Source organism: Salarias fasciatus, chromosome 20 (assembly GCF_902148845.1).
Source record: "Salarias fasciatus chromosome 20, fSalaFa1.1, whole genome shotgun sequence".
NCBI lineage: Eukaryota > Metazoa > Chordata > Actinopteri > Blenniiformes > Blenniidae > Salarias > Salarias fasciatus.
In genome coordinates, this window is record NC_043764.1 from 19,331,851 (window position 1) to 19,345,530 (window position 13,680).

Here is a 13,680-nt window from a genome sequence, read left to right on the forward strand (position 1 = left end):
AGTTTAACATAAATGTAAATTAATAATAAAGATGCACATGATTTCACCGAGTTCTGTGTACAAGATACAAACTTTTCTTTTTGAACAGTTTTTCGTCCTAAAACAAATTCTCATAAAGACCTAAGATCTGCAGTACATCTCAGTGACTGACAGTATTGCTGTGTTGGATCAGCTACGACTGCTGTTGCTTGAATTTCTCAGCCCTGGATTTAAATAGCAGTGTCAGTTTCATTTTATTCACATGCACACGATCAGGTATTTCTTTTTGCCCTCGCCAGAGGCCCAGCATCAGATGCAGAAATGGGCAAAAGTGTAGGCAGTTCTCAAGTCATGTCAGTCAGTGCGAAGTTGTTGGCCATCACTGTATTGAAGGAAATGATGATGAAACCTGAAAGTGATGTAAACACGAAAAGCCTGGCCTTACATTCAAGATGTCCTGGGTTTCACTTTCAATATATTTCAGTTTTTCAGTGAGTAAAAAACACCTTTAAAGCTGTCGCCCTGCAGAACCAGACGGTGCAACAAAGTCAGCATTTCCAACTTGATATGCATGTTATAAATGGAAACATTGAAAGAAAATTAAGATAAAATAATAGCAATAATACTAAGACTGTCCTTTATTTGCCATCTATCCACATTCAAAGCTTTTTGGCGTTCAAGGCCTTGCTAAAGAACCACAGTGGTGGAGGGATTCAAACCACCGACAAAGTCAAACGGAGTCACAGGTGGTTGTGTAATGGTTAATATATCTTTGGTTTGTGGTTTCTGTCCTGTTTCAGATTTTGACTGGCGACCTGTGCAGGCTGCATGCTGTCTTTGGATGAATGAAGGTCGCCCTCTGGAAAAGTTCTGTGTTGAAAGATTTAGTTCACACTACACACACACACACACACACAAAATCATCAGGAATGTTTTGCTTGTTTTACTGTTACGAGTACAATGGTGAGTAGGTGAGGCTAATGAAAGAATTAATGCCGATCTTATTCAGTCAGTCATAAACCGGCAACTTGTACAACTTCAGATGATTTGATACTTTAGAAATGTATTTGGATAACTTTGTGAAAATAGTATTGAGACTTGGGGACATACTGTGGCAGGAAACATGTTCAGGATGATTTTTGGCTTTTGTTCAAAAAAGTATTCCAGTCAACATCTATAAAAGCTGGAGTACAAGTTGAATGATAGGAATTTGAACTTCCTGTTGAAAATGTGACTGCACTTGGGAACCTTGTTTTCACAGAAGTAAATAAATCAATATGAAGCCCCACATTTCTATAGTGAAACAAAGAGGGCTTTGTTATATCTGTCTAGAGTTTTCAATATTATCCTGATGTGACTTTTTCAGTCATGTAAATTCATGCCTTAATGATGGGTCATATTTTTGTACTTGTAATTTAAAAACAAAAATCTACGCTGCCCTCTGCTGGAGAAAGTAACTGCCTTTTGAATATATATCAAATGGTTTTTTTTATCCACTTTTAACCAAATTGAACTCTGGATATCTGCCCGATTGAAAGACGTGGAATCATTTTCTGTGACCATTATGAACCCTTTACTGGAGACAGAGGGTCTCTGAGGAGGAAACATCTCACACGCCCACACACGCACTCACACACACACACACACACACACACACACACACACGCACACACACACACACACACACACACACACACACACACACACACACACACACACACACACACACACACACACACACACACACACACACACATCTTCCGTTTCGTTAAGATTGGGAAACTGCAACTGTACCTGCGTGGCTGTTTGTGTCTCATTTTAGTTTGTGTGATTATCACAGACTACTTGGCAGCTCTGGGAATCACATCCTGTGACACACGCTGACTCTCAAATAATCTTGGAAAGCGTTGATTCATTTTACAGCTGAGCTGTTTTCACACCTTTTTGTCTGTTTACTTATTTTTATTTATTTATTTTTTTTAATTTTAAGCTTCTCACATTGTACAAGGAATACGGTATCGTTATCAAAAAACCAAAAAGAGGAGTCTGTGCAGCTTGGCAGTCTTAAATTGAGTCATCAGTGGCAACAGCTCAATAAATTCCATTATCACTGTTATTCATGAATTCTTCTCTCAGTATGACTCTTGCGGCGAGCTTTAACGCAAGTGAATAGTTGATTTCCCAAGTTCACATGTGCACTTCACTTGGAAATGATTAAACTTTTAGTGCAGATATGAACTAACTGAGGGGAAACCGAAAGCTTCAGACGAGGGCGCAACTTTCGCTTTCGGTTACAGGAGCGCTCATTATTCTAGACGCGACTTCTGCATTTGTGTGAACCGTGAAGTCTTGTCTGTCTTCACCTTGGACGACTGATTACATGACATTTCTTTACATCTTAGGTGTTTTATCAGGAGAGTCTAACCTGCACCAGGAGGGGGTATCCAGATTTTGGGAACGTGCGTCTTTACGCATGACTGTGTGCCATTTGAAAGTGGAGATTTGTTGCTGAAACCCCGCAGCATGTGCTGAAGATGGAAGAAGGAGCCAAGTTGCACCTGAAAGAGTGGCTGGTAGCTCAGATAGAGAGTGGGCAATATGAAGGACTGTGCTGGGAGGATGAGGACAAAACCATGTTCAGGATCCCGTGGAAACACGCAGCCAAGAAGGACTACAAGCAGACGGAAGATGCCGCTTTGTTCAAGGTCAACACTTTCTCTCAGAACTCTTCTCTTCATGTTTCACATTAGGATATGAAGTGGGAGAAATATGCACTCTGAAATACACTAAAGGCTCTTTAAAGGTTGGGAAATGACCGCCTCATGCTGCAGCTGTTATTCATCCTCATTGTTTTGCTCTAAAACTTATTTTATCTTTTCACTTCTCCATTTCACGTTCAAAAAATTTGATTGATCAGAACATGTGACTAAAGAGTACTTCATGGTTTCACCTTTCACTGTTTTCTTGCATCATGCAGCCCCCCTCTGCACACCTTCCTGAACCGCTTATCGTTCAGTGATATATCCTTATCAGCGATTCTCATGGATTACATGCAATACCACTTTAAATGCTCTTTATTTTTTTACTGGCATGTCACAAATAAGTTTCAGTTCTGTAAGTCTACATTACAATGCATGTATTATTGTAATGCTAATTCCTCTCACTCACAGTTTATGTATTGAAAAGTCACTTCATGAATTAATTTCACTTTTAGTCTGAGGTGATAGAATGACAGCGCATGTGCATTTTTCAGATCGTCATAGCCACAAAACAAAGTAAAGCCCCAGAATAAATAAGACAGGGTTGAGTATTTCATTGCTGAACTGAGTGGAGGAATGCTCTCTGCCTCCATGTCCCTCCTGCATCTTCCCTGCAGTCTTCCTCTCCTCGTCCTGCCTGGCAGCTCCATATTCGGATGAATTGATCATCTGTCCTCTGCACACTTCCAAACCATCTAAACTTGTCTAATGCTCCAAATTACAGCATCTCCATGGCTGTCACCTCCAGCCAAGCCTCCAGGTTTGTAGAAGTTGTGTGTTCAACCTTTAACGTCTTCTGTCTTAACTTCCAGGCCTGGGCGGTGTACAAGGGAAAGTACAGGGAGGGAAGAGACAAAGCCGATCCCACCATGTGGAAAACCCGCCTCCGCTGTGCGCTCAACAAGAGCACAGACTTCCAGGAGGTCCCTGAGCGCAACCAGCTCGACATCACTGAGCCCTACAAGGTGTATTTCATCCATCATGACAGTGGATCAGGCCGGCCGGCAGGTGAAAGCAAGCAAATAATCACAGTCAGACATATTCATTACAACAAAACAGAACTTTGTTTACTGTTTGTGATATCTTCATACCCTCATTCAGTTTAACGGTTTAATTTCAGGATGTTTTGTGTTTGTTTCCTCAGAGGCTGAGGTGAAAAGCCCGACGATCAAGCCTACAGTAAAGAGTCCAAGGAGATCCAGTTCTCTGGACAAACAGGTAAAAAGCAGAAACATAAATCACAGATAATCATGTATCTCATGTGTTGATAAGTGGCGAAGACTTGACTGGTGAATCTGTGACACTCTCAGATTTCACACAATTGTTGGTAAAAAAAAAAAGAAGTATTTTTGTCATTTCACAATTCATGTGTTAATGAGGATTTATTTACAGAGGGAAATCTGACATAAGTTGACTGCACTGACCACATAGCACTTTATTTACTTGGGTCTTGAATGGAAGCTCTTGATCTAACCACTGCAGTCGATAACACCAGCCTCTTGCAGCAGGACAAATGTTTTATCAATCAATCAATCAATCAATCAATCAATCAATCAATCAATCAATCATTCTTTTTATTTCGAACTCGGTTGTCAATTGAAGTTCCACAGGTAACAAGTAAACTTAAAGTACAATTTTGCATACCAAAACAATAATAATAATAATAATAATAATAATGATAATAATAATAATAATAATAATAAAAATAATAACAACAAACGTAGTACATATGTACACAGTAGTGACAACTTAACCGTTGGAAAGGGAGTGGGAAGAAGTAGATACTTATTCAATCCCATCCCCAGTACATACCATCTCTAATCAGTGGTTGCTTAATACCAGTAATGGTGCTAACTATGTTAGAATGAATTATCCCTGATGTAATAAAACGTAATGTATAGTCTTTATTCTCTAGCAAAAGTTATGATAACACCTTCACTGTACTGCAATAATATACTTTCCTTACACTTAGCTTTAAATTGATGAATGTTCGAACTTTGTTTTAGACTCCATCCTAAGCTGTTCCACAGACGAACCCCACACACTGACACACACATACTTCTTCTTGCAGTTCTTATAGCTGGTGGTACTAGTTTACCACTTCCCCTCAGACTGTAGCCATCACCTTCCCTCTCCATAAATAAGCCTTGAATATTGGCTGGAAGAACATTTTTACTGGCTTTGAATAACAACTGAGCTGTGTAGAAATTCACCAAATCTAAAAATTTTAGTATTTTGGACTGCAAGAAGAGTGTATTTGTGTGTTCCAAATAATCCCTCTTATGGATGATTCGTAGTGCACGCTTCTGAAGTATTAGCAGTGGGTGTAGTGCACTCTTGTAATTGTTGCCCCATACTTCTATTGCATAAGTTAAATACGGAAAAACAAGACTAAAGTAAAGAATATAGAGAGCGTTATAGTTCAGTACGCACTTTGCTTTGTTGATTATTGCTATGTTTTTTGACACTTTCTTTTGAGTGTAATTAATATGAGCTTTCCAATTTAAAGTACTTATCTATTATTACTCCTAAAAATTTAATTTCAGTTACTTTTTCTATAATTGTATCATCAATGGTTATATTCATATTTGTGCTTTCCTTAAAGTTACCAAACATCATAACTTTTGTTTTTTCCAGATTAAGTGATAGCTTGCTATTATCCATCCATTTTTTTTTTTTTTTTGCTAATTCCTTGTTAACACAGTTTATAGCTTCATTATAGCTTTCATTTGAATAGAAAATGTTTGTATCATCTGCAAATAAAATCAGTTTCAGTTGTGTTGATGGATTAAATATATCATTTATATACAGATTGAATAATTTTGGACCCAATATGGAACCCTGTGGTACTCCACATGTAATGTATTTGGGTGTTGATTTGTACTTACCCATCTTTACCTATCTTTATGGCATCTGACTGAAAATCATTTGATGCTTAATTGAAGAAATGAAAACATTTTTTTCATGTTTCAATGCTGATTTCACGGCAACCCCAGAAAACATATAAATATAGTTGTATTTACACATTAAATCAGGTAATGCATCTATAGGAGCTTAAGAAACATGCAGACAGCTCATCAGATCATAAAACACTGACACTGCTTTGTTACGTAAAATGATCTACTGCAGTTATTAATACAACTGGTCAACTGATCGATAAATGTAAAAATGTTTGCAATGGTAACAAATCAGACTGTCTAAAACAAATTACATAAAGCACAGTAACAGCATGTTTAATAACCTTTTTTTTTCAAATACCATCTTACATTGCAGGGGACTGAAATCTAATACTATGTAATCTATAAAAAACAAAAATACTTTTTGTAACCTCTTCTGAAAATTCATCTTTAAAAACATTTTGAAGTTACAGAAGATAAATGACACTTTATTTTGTTATTATGCATTCACCAGCAGATTTGATTGAAAATAAATGATACTGTACATAACTATTTTGAATTAGGTTAAAAAAAAAGCCTGTTTTTAATTTCATTTAGTGAAATCTGTCTTGTTTCATTTTCTTCTTTGTAATTTCTTCAGGACGAAAAAGAAGAAAAGCTACGAGTTGGTAAGATTTCCACTGATAAACTGATCTGACAAGACCACTGATTCTGATCATTTGACAAACCACAAAGTACTTTATCTCTTTACTATAGTCACTTTGCTTTGCTGCTGATTTTATTATTTACTTTTTTGGTTTGTTTTTTTTAAATGAACCCCAGTCATGTCATTCACATTAGTGAGTGCAGTAGCTTTGCATTTTGGGGAAATTTGAGAAACAGAAACAAGAAGCTGTAAGTAATTCTCTATTTTACGTCATGAAACTGCTGCAGTTACTGATTTACACTCCTGAGTCATTGTTTTTCCTTGTTCCTTGTTCACTGTGAAGCTTTGAGCTTAGTTTACTGTTGTGTTTGGCTTTAGTTACTTCCAGTCTTGACTCTGGACCACCTCCTTATTGCCTGGGTGGTCTATTGAGAAGCACTAATCTGTCACTAGTCCTCAGTAGTTTAATCTCCGGCTACAGTTTCTCTGGCTGCAGATTATTCGTGGGTGAGCATCTGTCAGGAGAATTTCTGCTTTGTCACTACAATAGAAACTCCTTCAATAGGATATCTGCGCTGCGAGACAAAAGATCCGCAAATCCTAAGTCTCTTAAAAAAACAAACATTGTTTCAGTCAAAGGGAGTTTCCTCAATAATGACGCCTACTTTGAGTTGGCTGCGGCCCATTCCTTAATCTGTGAAAATGCACGATGCAGGGTTTGGCTTGAGATGGTTTCCCCCTCGCGTTTCCTCAAGCTTGGCCCCGAACGGGCAGACACACTGAGAGAGGCCTGGTTGATTTGGACAGTCTGGATGTAAATGCTGCTTCTATAACTTTCGACACAAAGTGAGCATTAAACACTTCACAGTATACGCAGAAGATTGAGGAAGTTCTAACTGCTTCTCGCTTTTGTTTAGTTTCAGAAGACCCGCTGAGAGAGCACATGTACTGTGAGGTAACAGGAAAGAAACCTCACAATCCAGCCCCTGCTCCCATCACTTTCATCAATCCTCCATTTACAGTCTCAGGTGAGAACGCTCTCGATTCAACCCAAACGTGTAGAAAGTCACCGGCCTTTGAAGACAAGGATCTGAAACCCAGGCTGTGTTCTGTGTGCGAAGACTTCCGTATGCAGGTGAGGCTGTTTTACCAGGGCCAGATGGTCATGAAAGTGATGACCAGAAGTCCGGATGGGTGCTTCATCCTGCAGGGGCACGTCCCCCTGGGAAACGAGCAGATCTACGGCCCGTGCACTGCCGAGCAGCTCTCCTTCCCATCACCCACCTGCGCAGGCCTGCCAGCCGGTATGACCGAGGCAATGAATCGCCTCCTGTGCCACCTGGAGCGGGGCGTGCTGCTGTGGGTGGCGCCCGACGGGGTGTTCATCAAGCGGTTCTGCCAGGGCAGGGTGTACTGGAGCGGCCCCTTGGCCCGACACACTGACCGCCCCAACAAACTGGAACGAGAAAAGACCTTCAAACTGCTTGATGTGCAGACGTTTCTCCTCGGTAAGGCGACACAAACATGCTTTATCAGAAAAACAAATGTGTTTACAGTGACTGAATGAACTTTGAATTTATTAGCTGTAAGTCGTATAAAGCAAGCAATGTATTATTTAACAACACAGAACAGCTGTAGAGACACTCTGTTAGTGCGATCAGTCTCAGTGATCCAATCACTATTTGTGCAGCACTCCAGAGCTCTTTACAAGGGAAGGGACCAACGCCTTCCTACAAGATTGAGCTCTGCTTTGGAGAGGAGTACCCCGACCCGAGCGTGCCAAAAAGCAGGAAGCTGATCATGGTGCAGGTGGGTTTAGACATTTCATTTCACTTGTCTTTTACCTGAATTCTTATTTAGGTCTGCATTGTCTTACTTCACTTCACATTCTGCATTTGTTTTGTTTTTAATTTGCACAGTACATCAAGGGTTTATGAACCTAACATTAAAATCCCCACACATTGTAAGAATACACTTGAAATTTGTCATTTTGGAACATTTTGTTTTTGAAATTGCATTTTGAAGGTACAAACAGCTCCATGTGTCCTTGGGAAGAAAAACTCATATTGGCAAGTTTTAGATTTAAAGTTATTTCTCCCATCAAAACTTGTCCTTTGTTCCTCTAAATTGACACCTGTCCCACTAAAATAAGGAATAGCTGAGTTACAGTCATGCTGCGATGGTGTGAACCGACATTTTGCATTCAGAGCCTGGAGTGATTTTCTTTTTTTTTTTTTTTGGCACATTGGAAATGAAGTTTAACCAGAGTCTGAACAAATCTCTGTGTGAAGTGGTAGCATCTTTCAACCAGTAGAGGTCCTCATAAGCGCACTGATGTAAGTGTCACACCATGTCCTGTTGTCAGGTTGTTCCCTTGTTTGCTACGAATCTGCTGGAGAAGTTCAACTTGGGAGAGACTGAGGAGAAGTGTCAGACTCTCAGCGCCAGCACAGAGGAGGAGAAGAAGTAGAGAGGCTGGGAAAGCCGCCTGGCAGCAGGTTGGACACAGACAATATACAAGTGGATGACTCAAACCGTTTTCAAGTCTCAGCAAACAGCCGTCTGGACAGAGATGTGTGTGTGTGATGATCGAACAGCTGCCGCTGGATCAACCTGTGTGAATTAACAGAAATTCGCTTCGACCCACCAAAAAATGTGCAAAAAAATCTTGTTTGACCCAATAAAAAACTGTGCTTCCAATGTAATGTAAATATTAACCGATGTAGATTTTCATGTTAATCCCACATTCAGCCGACTGTGCAATGATCATTTAGGTTCATGGTATTTTAGCAACAAATGCAGAGAATAAATTGACACCTGAAATTAAATCTATAAAGCTTTTTTCTTCTTTATTTCTAGCGAACATCATGTAACAGATTCACAATTTTTAAAAATATACATTTTTGTAGCTATTACATTTAAAAAGAAAAATCAACAGGTAAGATCTTCTTTTCGAAAATAAAAAAAGACACAAACTAAAGTGAGAGAGTGTGCTGAATCAGAGGATATACCCGTATCTGAGTTTAAAATACTTTCATCGTTTTCCCTGCCTTCAAACATATACAGTACATAAAAAAAATGAGATGGGAACAGAAGCGTACAGTACACAGGGGTCAAGAGCATTCACAAAGCATCATGTTCCAACGTGTTATTAGCACCATTACTCTTCAGCCAGACTGCACTTTTTTTTAACTCTTTCCATCATTCAGTTTTTAATGGAAAAACACCATGAGTGTCGAGGCAATGTGGCACAGACCTGTCTGTGTGGGTGGGATTGTCTGTTACGCAGTTTTCATTAGTGTTCTCCCTTTCTCAGAGATAATGTTAAGAACATATTGGAGAGTAATGCCTTGACGAACAATTGTCTGAAATGACTCCCGGTGATGAGAATAAAAAAGGCGAAGAGTTGCTTTTACATTCACCTTGCCTGCTCATAGCCGACACAAAGACCTCGGCTCAGAAGCAAGAAATCAAAAACAAAAGGAAAATGAAAATGCATTGCAAAATTGACAGAGAGATTGCATTAAATCTGTTTAGCATATTTACTGTATATAACATTTGTAATATATATATAGTCAATTTTTGTTCATATATATATATATATGTCTGCACTTCTTCAATAGCGTTTACTTCGATAACACTGATTGAAAATACCCTGCAGCAAACACTTTCAGAAAGTATGTGTGTGGGACAACCATTACAAAAACAAGAGTGAACACAGACAAGTGCTTGATTGTCTCACTAAATGTCTTCAGTGTGTTTGTAAGGGGCCATCCAGAGATCTTCAGGCTGCTGCTCCCTTCAGGGCTGTGCTAAAGTTAAGTTTTAGGAAAGGAAAGGAGAGCAAAGAATAGGGAAGGGAAGGAAAGGTGCATCATGGGCAATACTAGTTGGCTAGAATAATCTTTTGGGCAGCAGTGTGGACACTTCGAAATTGCGTTACAGTTGATTTTTTTTGTTTGTTTGTTTTATTCCTTCCCTGCAACCCTACCTTGAGGTCTCTCCATTGTTTGTCTTGGTGGGTTCAACAGAGACAAGGAGGGTGTGTATGTGCTTATGTATCTGTGTGACTATGCATGTATAGTTATGCATGTGCAAGTTTTTACTGCCATTTCTTTAGCTTGGAGCCATGAGGTAAATCCAAGAGGCCTTCATCAGTTCCAGTTGGGGGAAGGGTGTCCGGGGCGGACCAGCGCCGCTTGCGTGGACGCTCCTGCTGCTGAGCCGCAGGCTCCACAGCCGGAGTGCACGCAGGGGCTGGCGTGGTCGAAGGAGGGTGGTGAGGAAGAGGAGGAGGGGGAGGCGGCGGCGGCATCTCCTCCCTGTGCGAGCTGCTGGACTCGGGCGCAGCCTTGGAGGAGTGATGCGTGCGATGGGATCTGGAGCTGGTTCGTGTGTGTGTTCGGTGAGTTTGGGTGGGTGTGGGAGTTAGGGCCAGGCAAACGTCACCCTCTACAAGCTGGCGGCAGGGTAGACCGTATAGCTGTGCCGTTCTCTGGGGACAGCAAGAAGACCAGCCTCGATCCTGCACAAAGAATGGATACTCCACCAAGACCTTCAGTAACTCCTACACAAAACCACAAAATTTGTTATAAACTTAGCCAATGACTCTTTCATCTTTCTCATTTATTATCACAACAACACGGCTTCACTGCACAGGAAAATGCATAATTTAATTTAAAAGCTATAGAAAAACTGATAACGTGAAATTATCAGAACAATTTTCATGCGCTTTTTAAGTTAAAAATTTTCATTATTTTCTTATCTGTCATCCAAGTACAAGAGACTTAAGCGTTAAGCGTTAAGTACGTATCTGAAGAGAAGGCTGACCTGTGTGTTGCGGTCTCTGAGGTGGACCTGCAGGTGGCTAAAGCCCTGTGTGCTGCTGGGGGAAATCTGCAACACTGTGCACGTGCTGAGGTGGAACTCTGGAGAGGTATCCGCACTCCTCAAGAAGTCCTCAGTCCGCAGCTCTTCCACGCGCTTCAACTGACCGCTGGCCAGCTCGATCAGGGAACCCTTGGTGAAGTGAGGTAGGAGTGCAGGGGGCGATGGGTGAAGGGCCAGGGTTGAGGAGCGAAGATGCGAAGGAGACAACTCTCTCCCTCTGTCCCGGTCTCGGTCCCGCCTTCTCTCGCGCTCACCGTCTCTGTCTTGGTCTTTGTCGTGCATTTGCTTCTCCTTGTCTTTCACCCGCTCCCTGTCTTTGTGTGAGACCTTGTCTCTCTCTTGGTCTCTGTCCCGGTCTCTTTGCGACCTGTCATGGCTGTTGGGTAGACTCAGGGGGGAGTGTGGGGAGTTCCTTAGACTGTGCTGCCTGGCGACTGGCTCCCTGTGCATGTTGTACAGAGACGTTCCTGAGGAGCTGTAGAGTGGGTATGCCTGGGTCTGAGGGCTGGTGTGGCCCACCGAATCCAAGGAGTAGCAGATTTGGGCTTCAGCTGGTGTGGCCCCAAGGTGGTCCAGTAGTCCCATCCTACCTGTCCTGGAGTCTGGTCCGAGGGAGTGGGGACTTGGGGAGAGTAAATTGGCGCTGGGCTTAACAGTCCCATGCAGATGTCGGTCCTGCAGTGAGGAATGTGGCTCAGGGCCCTCCTGAGCTTGAGAGTCTGACAGAAAAGTCCCAGGATGTACACGGGACGACAGATCGTCCTGCTGTCTCCGTCCACCATTGGTATGGGAGCTGTGTGGACTAATGTCCAACCTGGTTCTGCTGCTGTCATTCCCATATTCTCCTGTAAGTAGGGGCCTGGAGGCCGAGACAGTCCTGCTGCCTGGTCCGTCCAGGCCGTTGGGCCTCTTGGCGAGGTACCTGTGTCTTCCTTCAAATAAGCCTGGGTCTTGGGGGTAAAGAGTGTGGTGGCTCAACAAGTACGTGGGGGAAAAGAAAGAGGGGCTGTAGTCCCGCCGACCACTGTTGATATAGGACCACATCTCTCTAGAACTGGCTGGGAAGGGAGTCTTAAAGGAGGAAGCGGAGGAGGAGGATGGGGCAGGTGGCAGAGAGAGGGGACCCTCTCCTCTGAGCCACCTTGAGTGATGGGGCAAAGGCGAGGATAGAGGATCATCTCGCCAAGCAGCAGGAGAACCTGTGCCTCTTCTTTCACTGACCTGCCCTGGGAAAAGAGGAAGGGAGACAGAGGGAGAGTAGCTTGGGTGCCACGGTATGGGCACGGGGAGGCTCGGCGCTGGAGCAGGAAGGGGTGGAGGAGTATGCAGGAGGTGCGGGTTCGGGTTAGTCAGGACTCGGTCCCTGTCACTGGCCTCCCTGCCTCCCTCTCCTCGCCCCGTGCTGGACCGAATCCGGAGCGGCACAGGGGGTTTGAACTCATCCAGAGGGACGTGTTGTTCTGCTGATCCTTGGCGAGACTCCCTCTTTTTGGGAGGGAGGCACTCTTTGCCGCGGTCAGGGCTGGGATTCATGGGTGGGCTCCAGCGGCAGTGGGGGCCCCCTATGTGTGGGTGCAGGCTAGGTCACATGGGCCTCACGGGAGAACGAGGGGCACGGACAGAGGGGAAGGCTGATATACAGCATCACTGTCGGATCACTGTCGGTTGTGTCGTATTAAACCAGCGCTCACCTACAGAGACAATGAAGAGAGGACAGAAAACAAAACAAAACAGATAAGGTGGCTGAAAGGGAGGGATGGGACAGAGACAAGTAGGAGAGATTAAGTGTGAAAATTGAAAAAGAACAGTCTGTCAGGTCCTGGCATCGGTTGTAGTTAAGATTTAGCTGTCAGTCTGGTCAGACATGCAAACAAACATTCGGCCGCATCAGACAGATGGAGAGAAATCAGCGAGTGGCTCCCTCTTCCAAACTACTTTATAGAGGTTAGAAAGTCTTAGGTTTCTGTTAGCTGTTTCTGCTAATTAGTCATTACTTATGTGCAGTGCGGTGGGACTGAAACTACCTAACTTACTCGCTTCATTCAAACACATTACTCCCACATGGAGGCTAAAAATACTTTTGCAGCCAATGAAGTTCAGAGGCAGTGCAGTACACACGCACACACGCACGCACACACACTCACACTCACACACACACACACACACACACACACACACACAAGTAGTCACAGCAGGAGAGTTTTCATCTCTGACTCTCGGGGGATGATTAGAATATGTAGATATGTTTTTGTACCACTTTCATGAGCCACCCCCACGACACCCTCGGGTGTTCTCTGCCTTCTATAGAAGCTTACTATTAGCACCCCACCACCCCTGTCTTTCAGCCACACGCGGACAGCAACAGACACACAAATACTCCCTCGGGCGGCTGTACTCACTCCCCCAGTGATAAGCAAAGCTGGTCACCACCCACCCAAAAGCTGACAGAAACAGTGTTGGTATTGCCACCAGTTGTTGTGGATGCAGGATATGTGTCTTTGCATATTAA

At 42.8% G+C, this 13,680-nt stretch overlaps 2 protein-coding genes across 3 annotated transcripts in view; one reads left to right on the forward strand and one right to left on the reverse strand.

Annotated features, from left to right (window-relative positions):
• The first annotated feature begins 2,259 nt into the window (after window positions 1–2,259).
• Window positions 2,260–9,015, forward strand: irf10 (interferon regulatory factor 10). The gene is made up of 8 exons (XM_030117913.1): window positions 2,260–2,684; window positions 3,551–3,746; window positions 3,883–3,956; window positions 6,276–6,303; window positions 7,199–7,309; window positions 7,403–7,789; window positions 7,972–8,090; window positions 8,647–9,015. The coding sequence occupies exons 1-8, from the start codon at window positions 2,514–2,516 to the stop codon at window positions 8,749–8,751; spliced, it is 1,191 nt and encodes a 396-aa protein (XP_029973773.1). The 5' UTR covers window positions 2,260–2,513; the 3' UTR covers window positions 8,752–9,015.
• A 1,365-nt stretch (window positions 9,016–10,380) lies between these two features.
• LOC115407534 (hormone receptor 4) overlaps window positions 10,381–13,680 on the reverse strand; it is a 15,086-nt gene continuing 11,786 nt past the window's right edge. For both annotated transcript variants that reach the window (XM_030117901.1, XM_030117902.1), the window contains exons 2-3: window positions 11,112–12,862; window positions 10,381–10,848 (exon numbers count right to left, since the gene is read on the reverse strand). In XM_030117901.1, the coding sequence (XP_029973761.1) occupies window positions 10,384–10,848; window positions 11,112–12,704 (2,058 nt within the window). In that variant the 5' untranslated portion in view covers window positions 12,705–12,862 and the 3' untranslated portion in view covers window positions 10,381–10,383. The remainder of the gene's footprint in view (window positions 10,849–11,111; window positions 12,863–13,680) is intronic.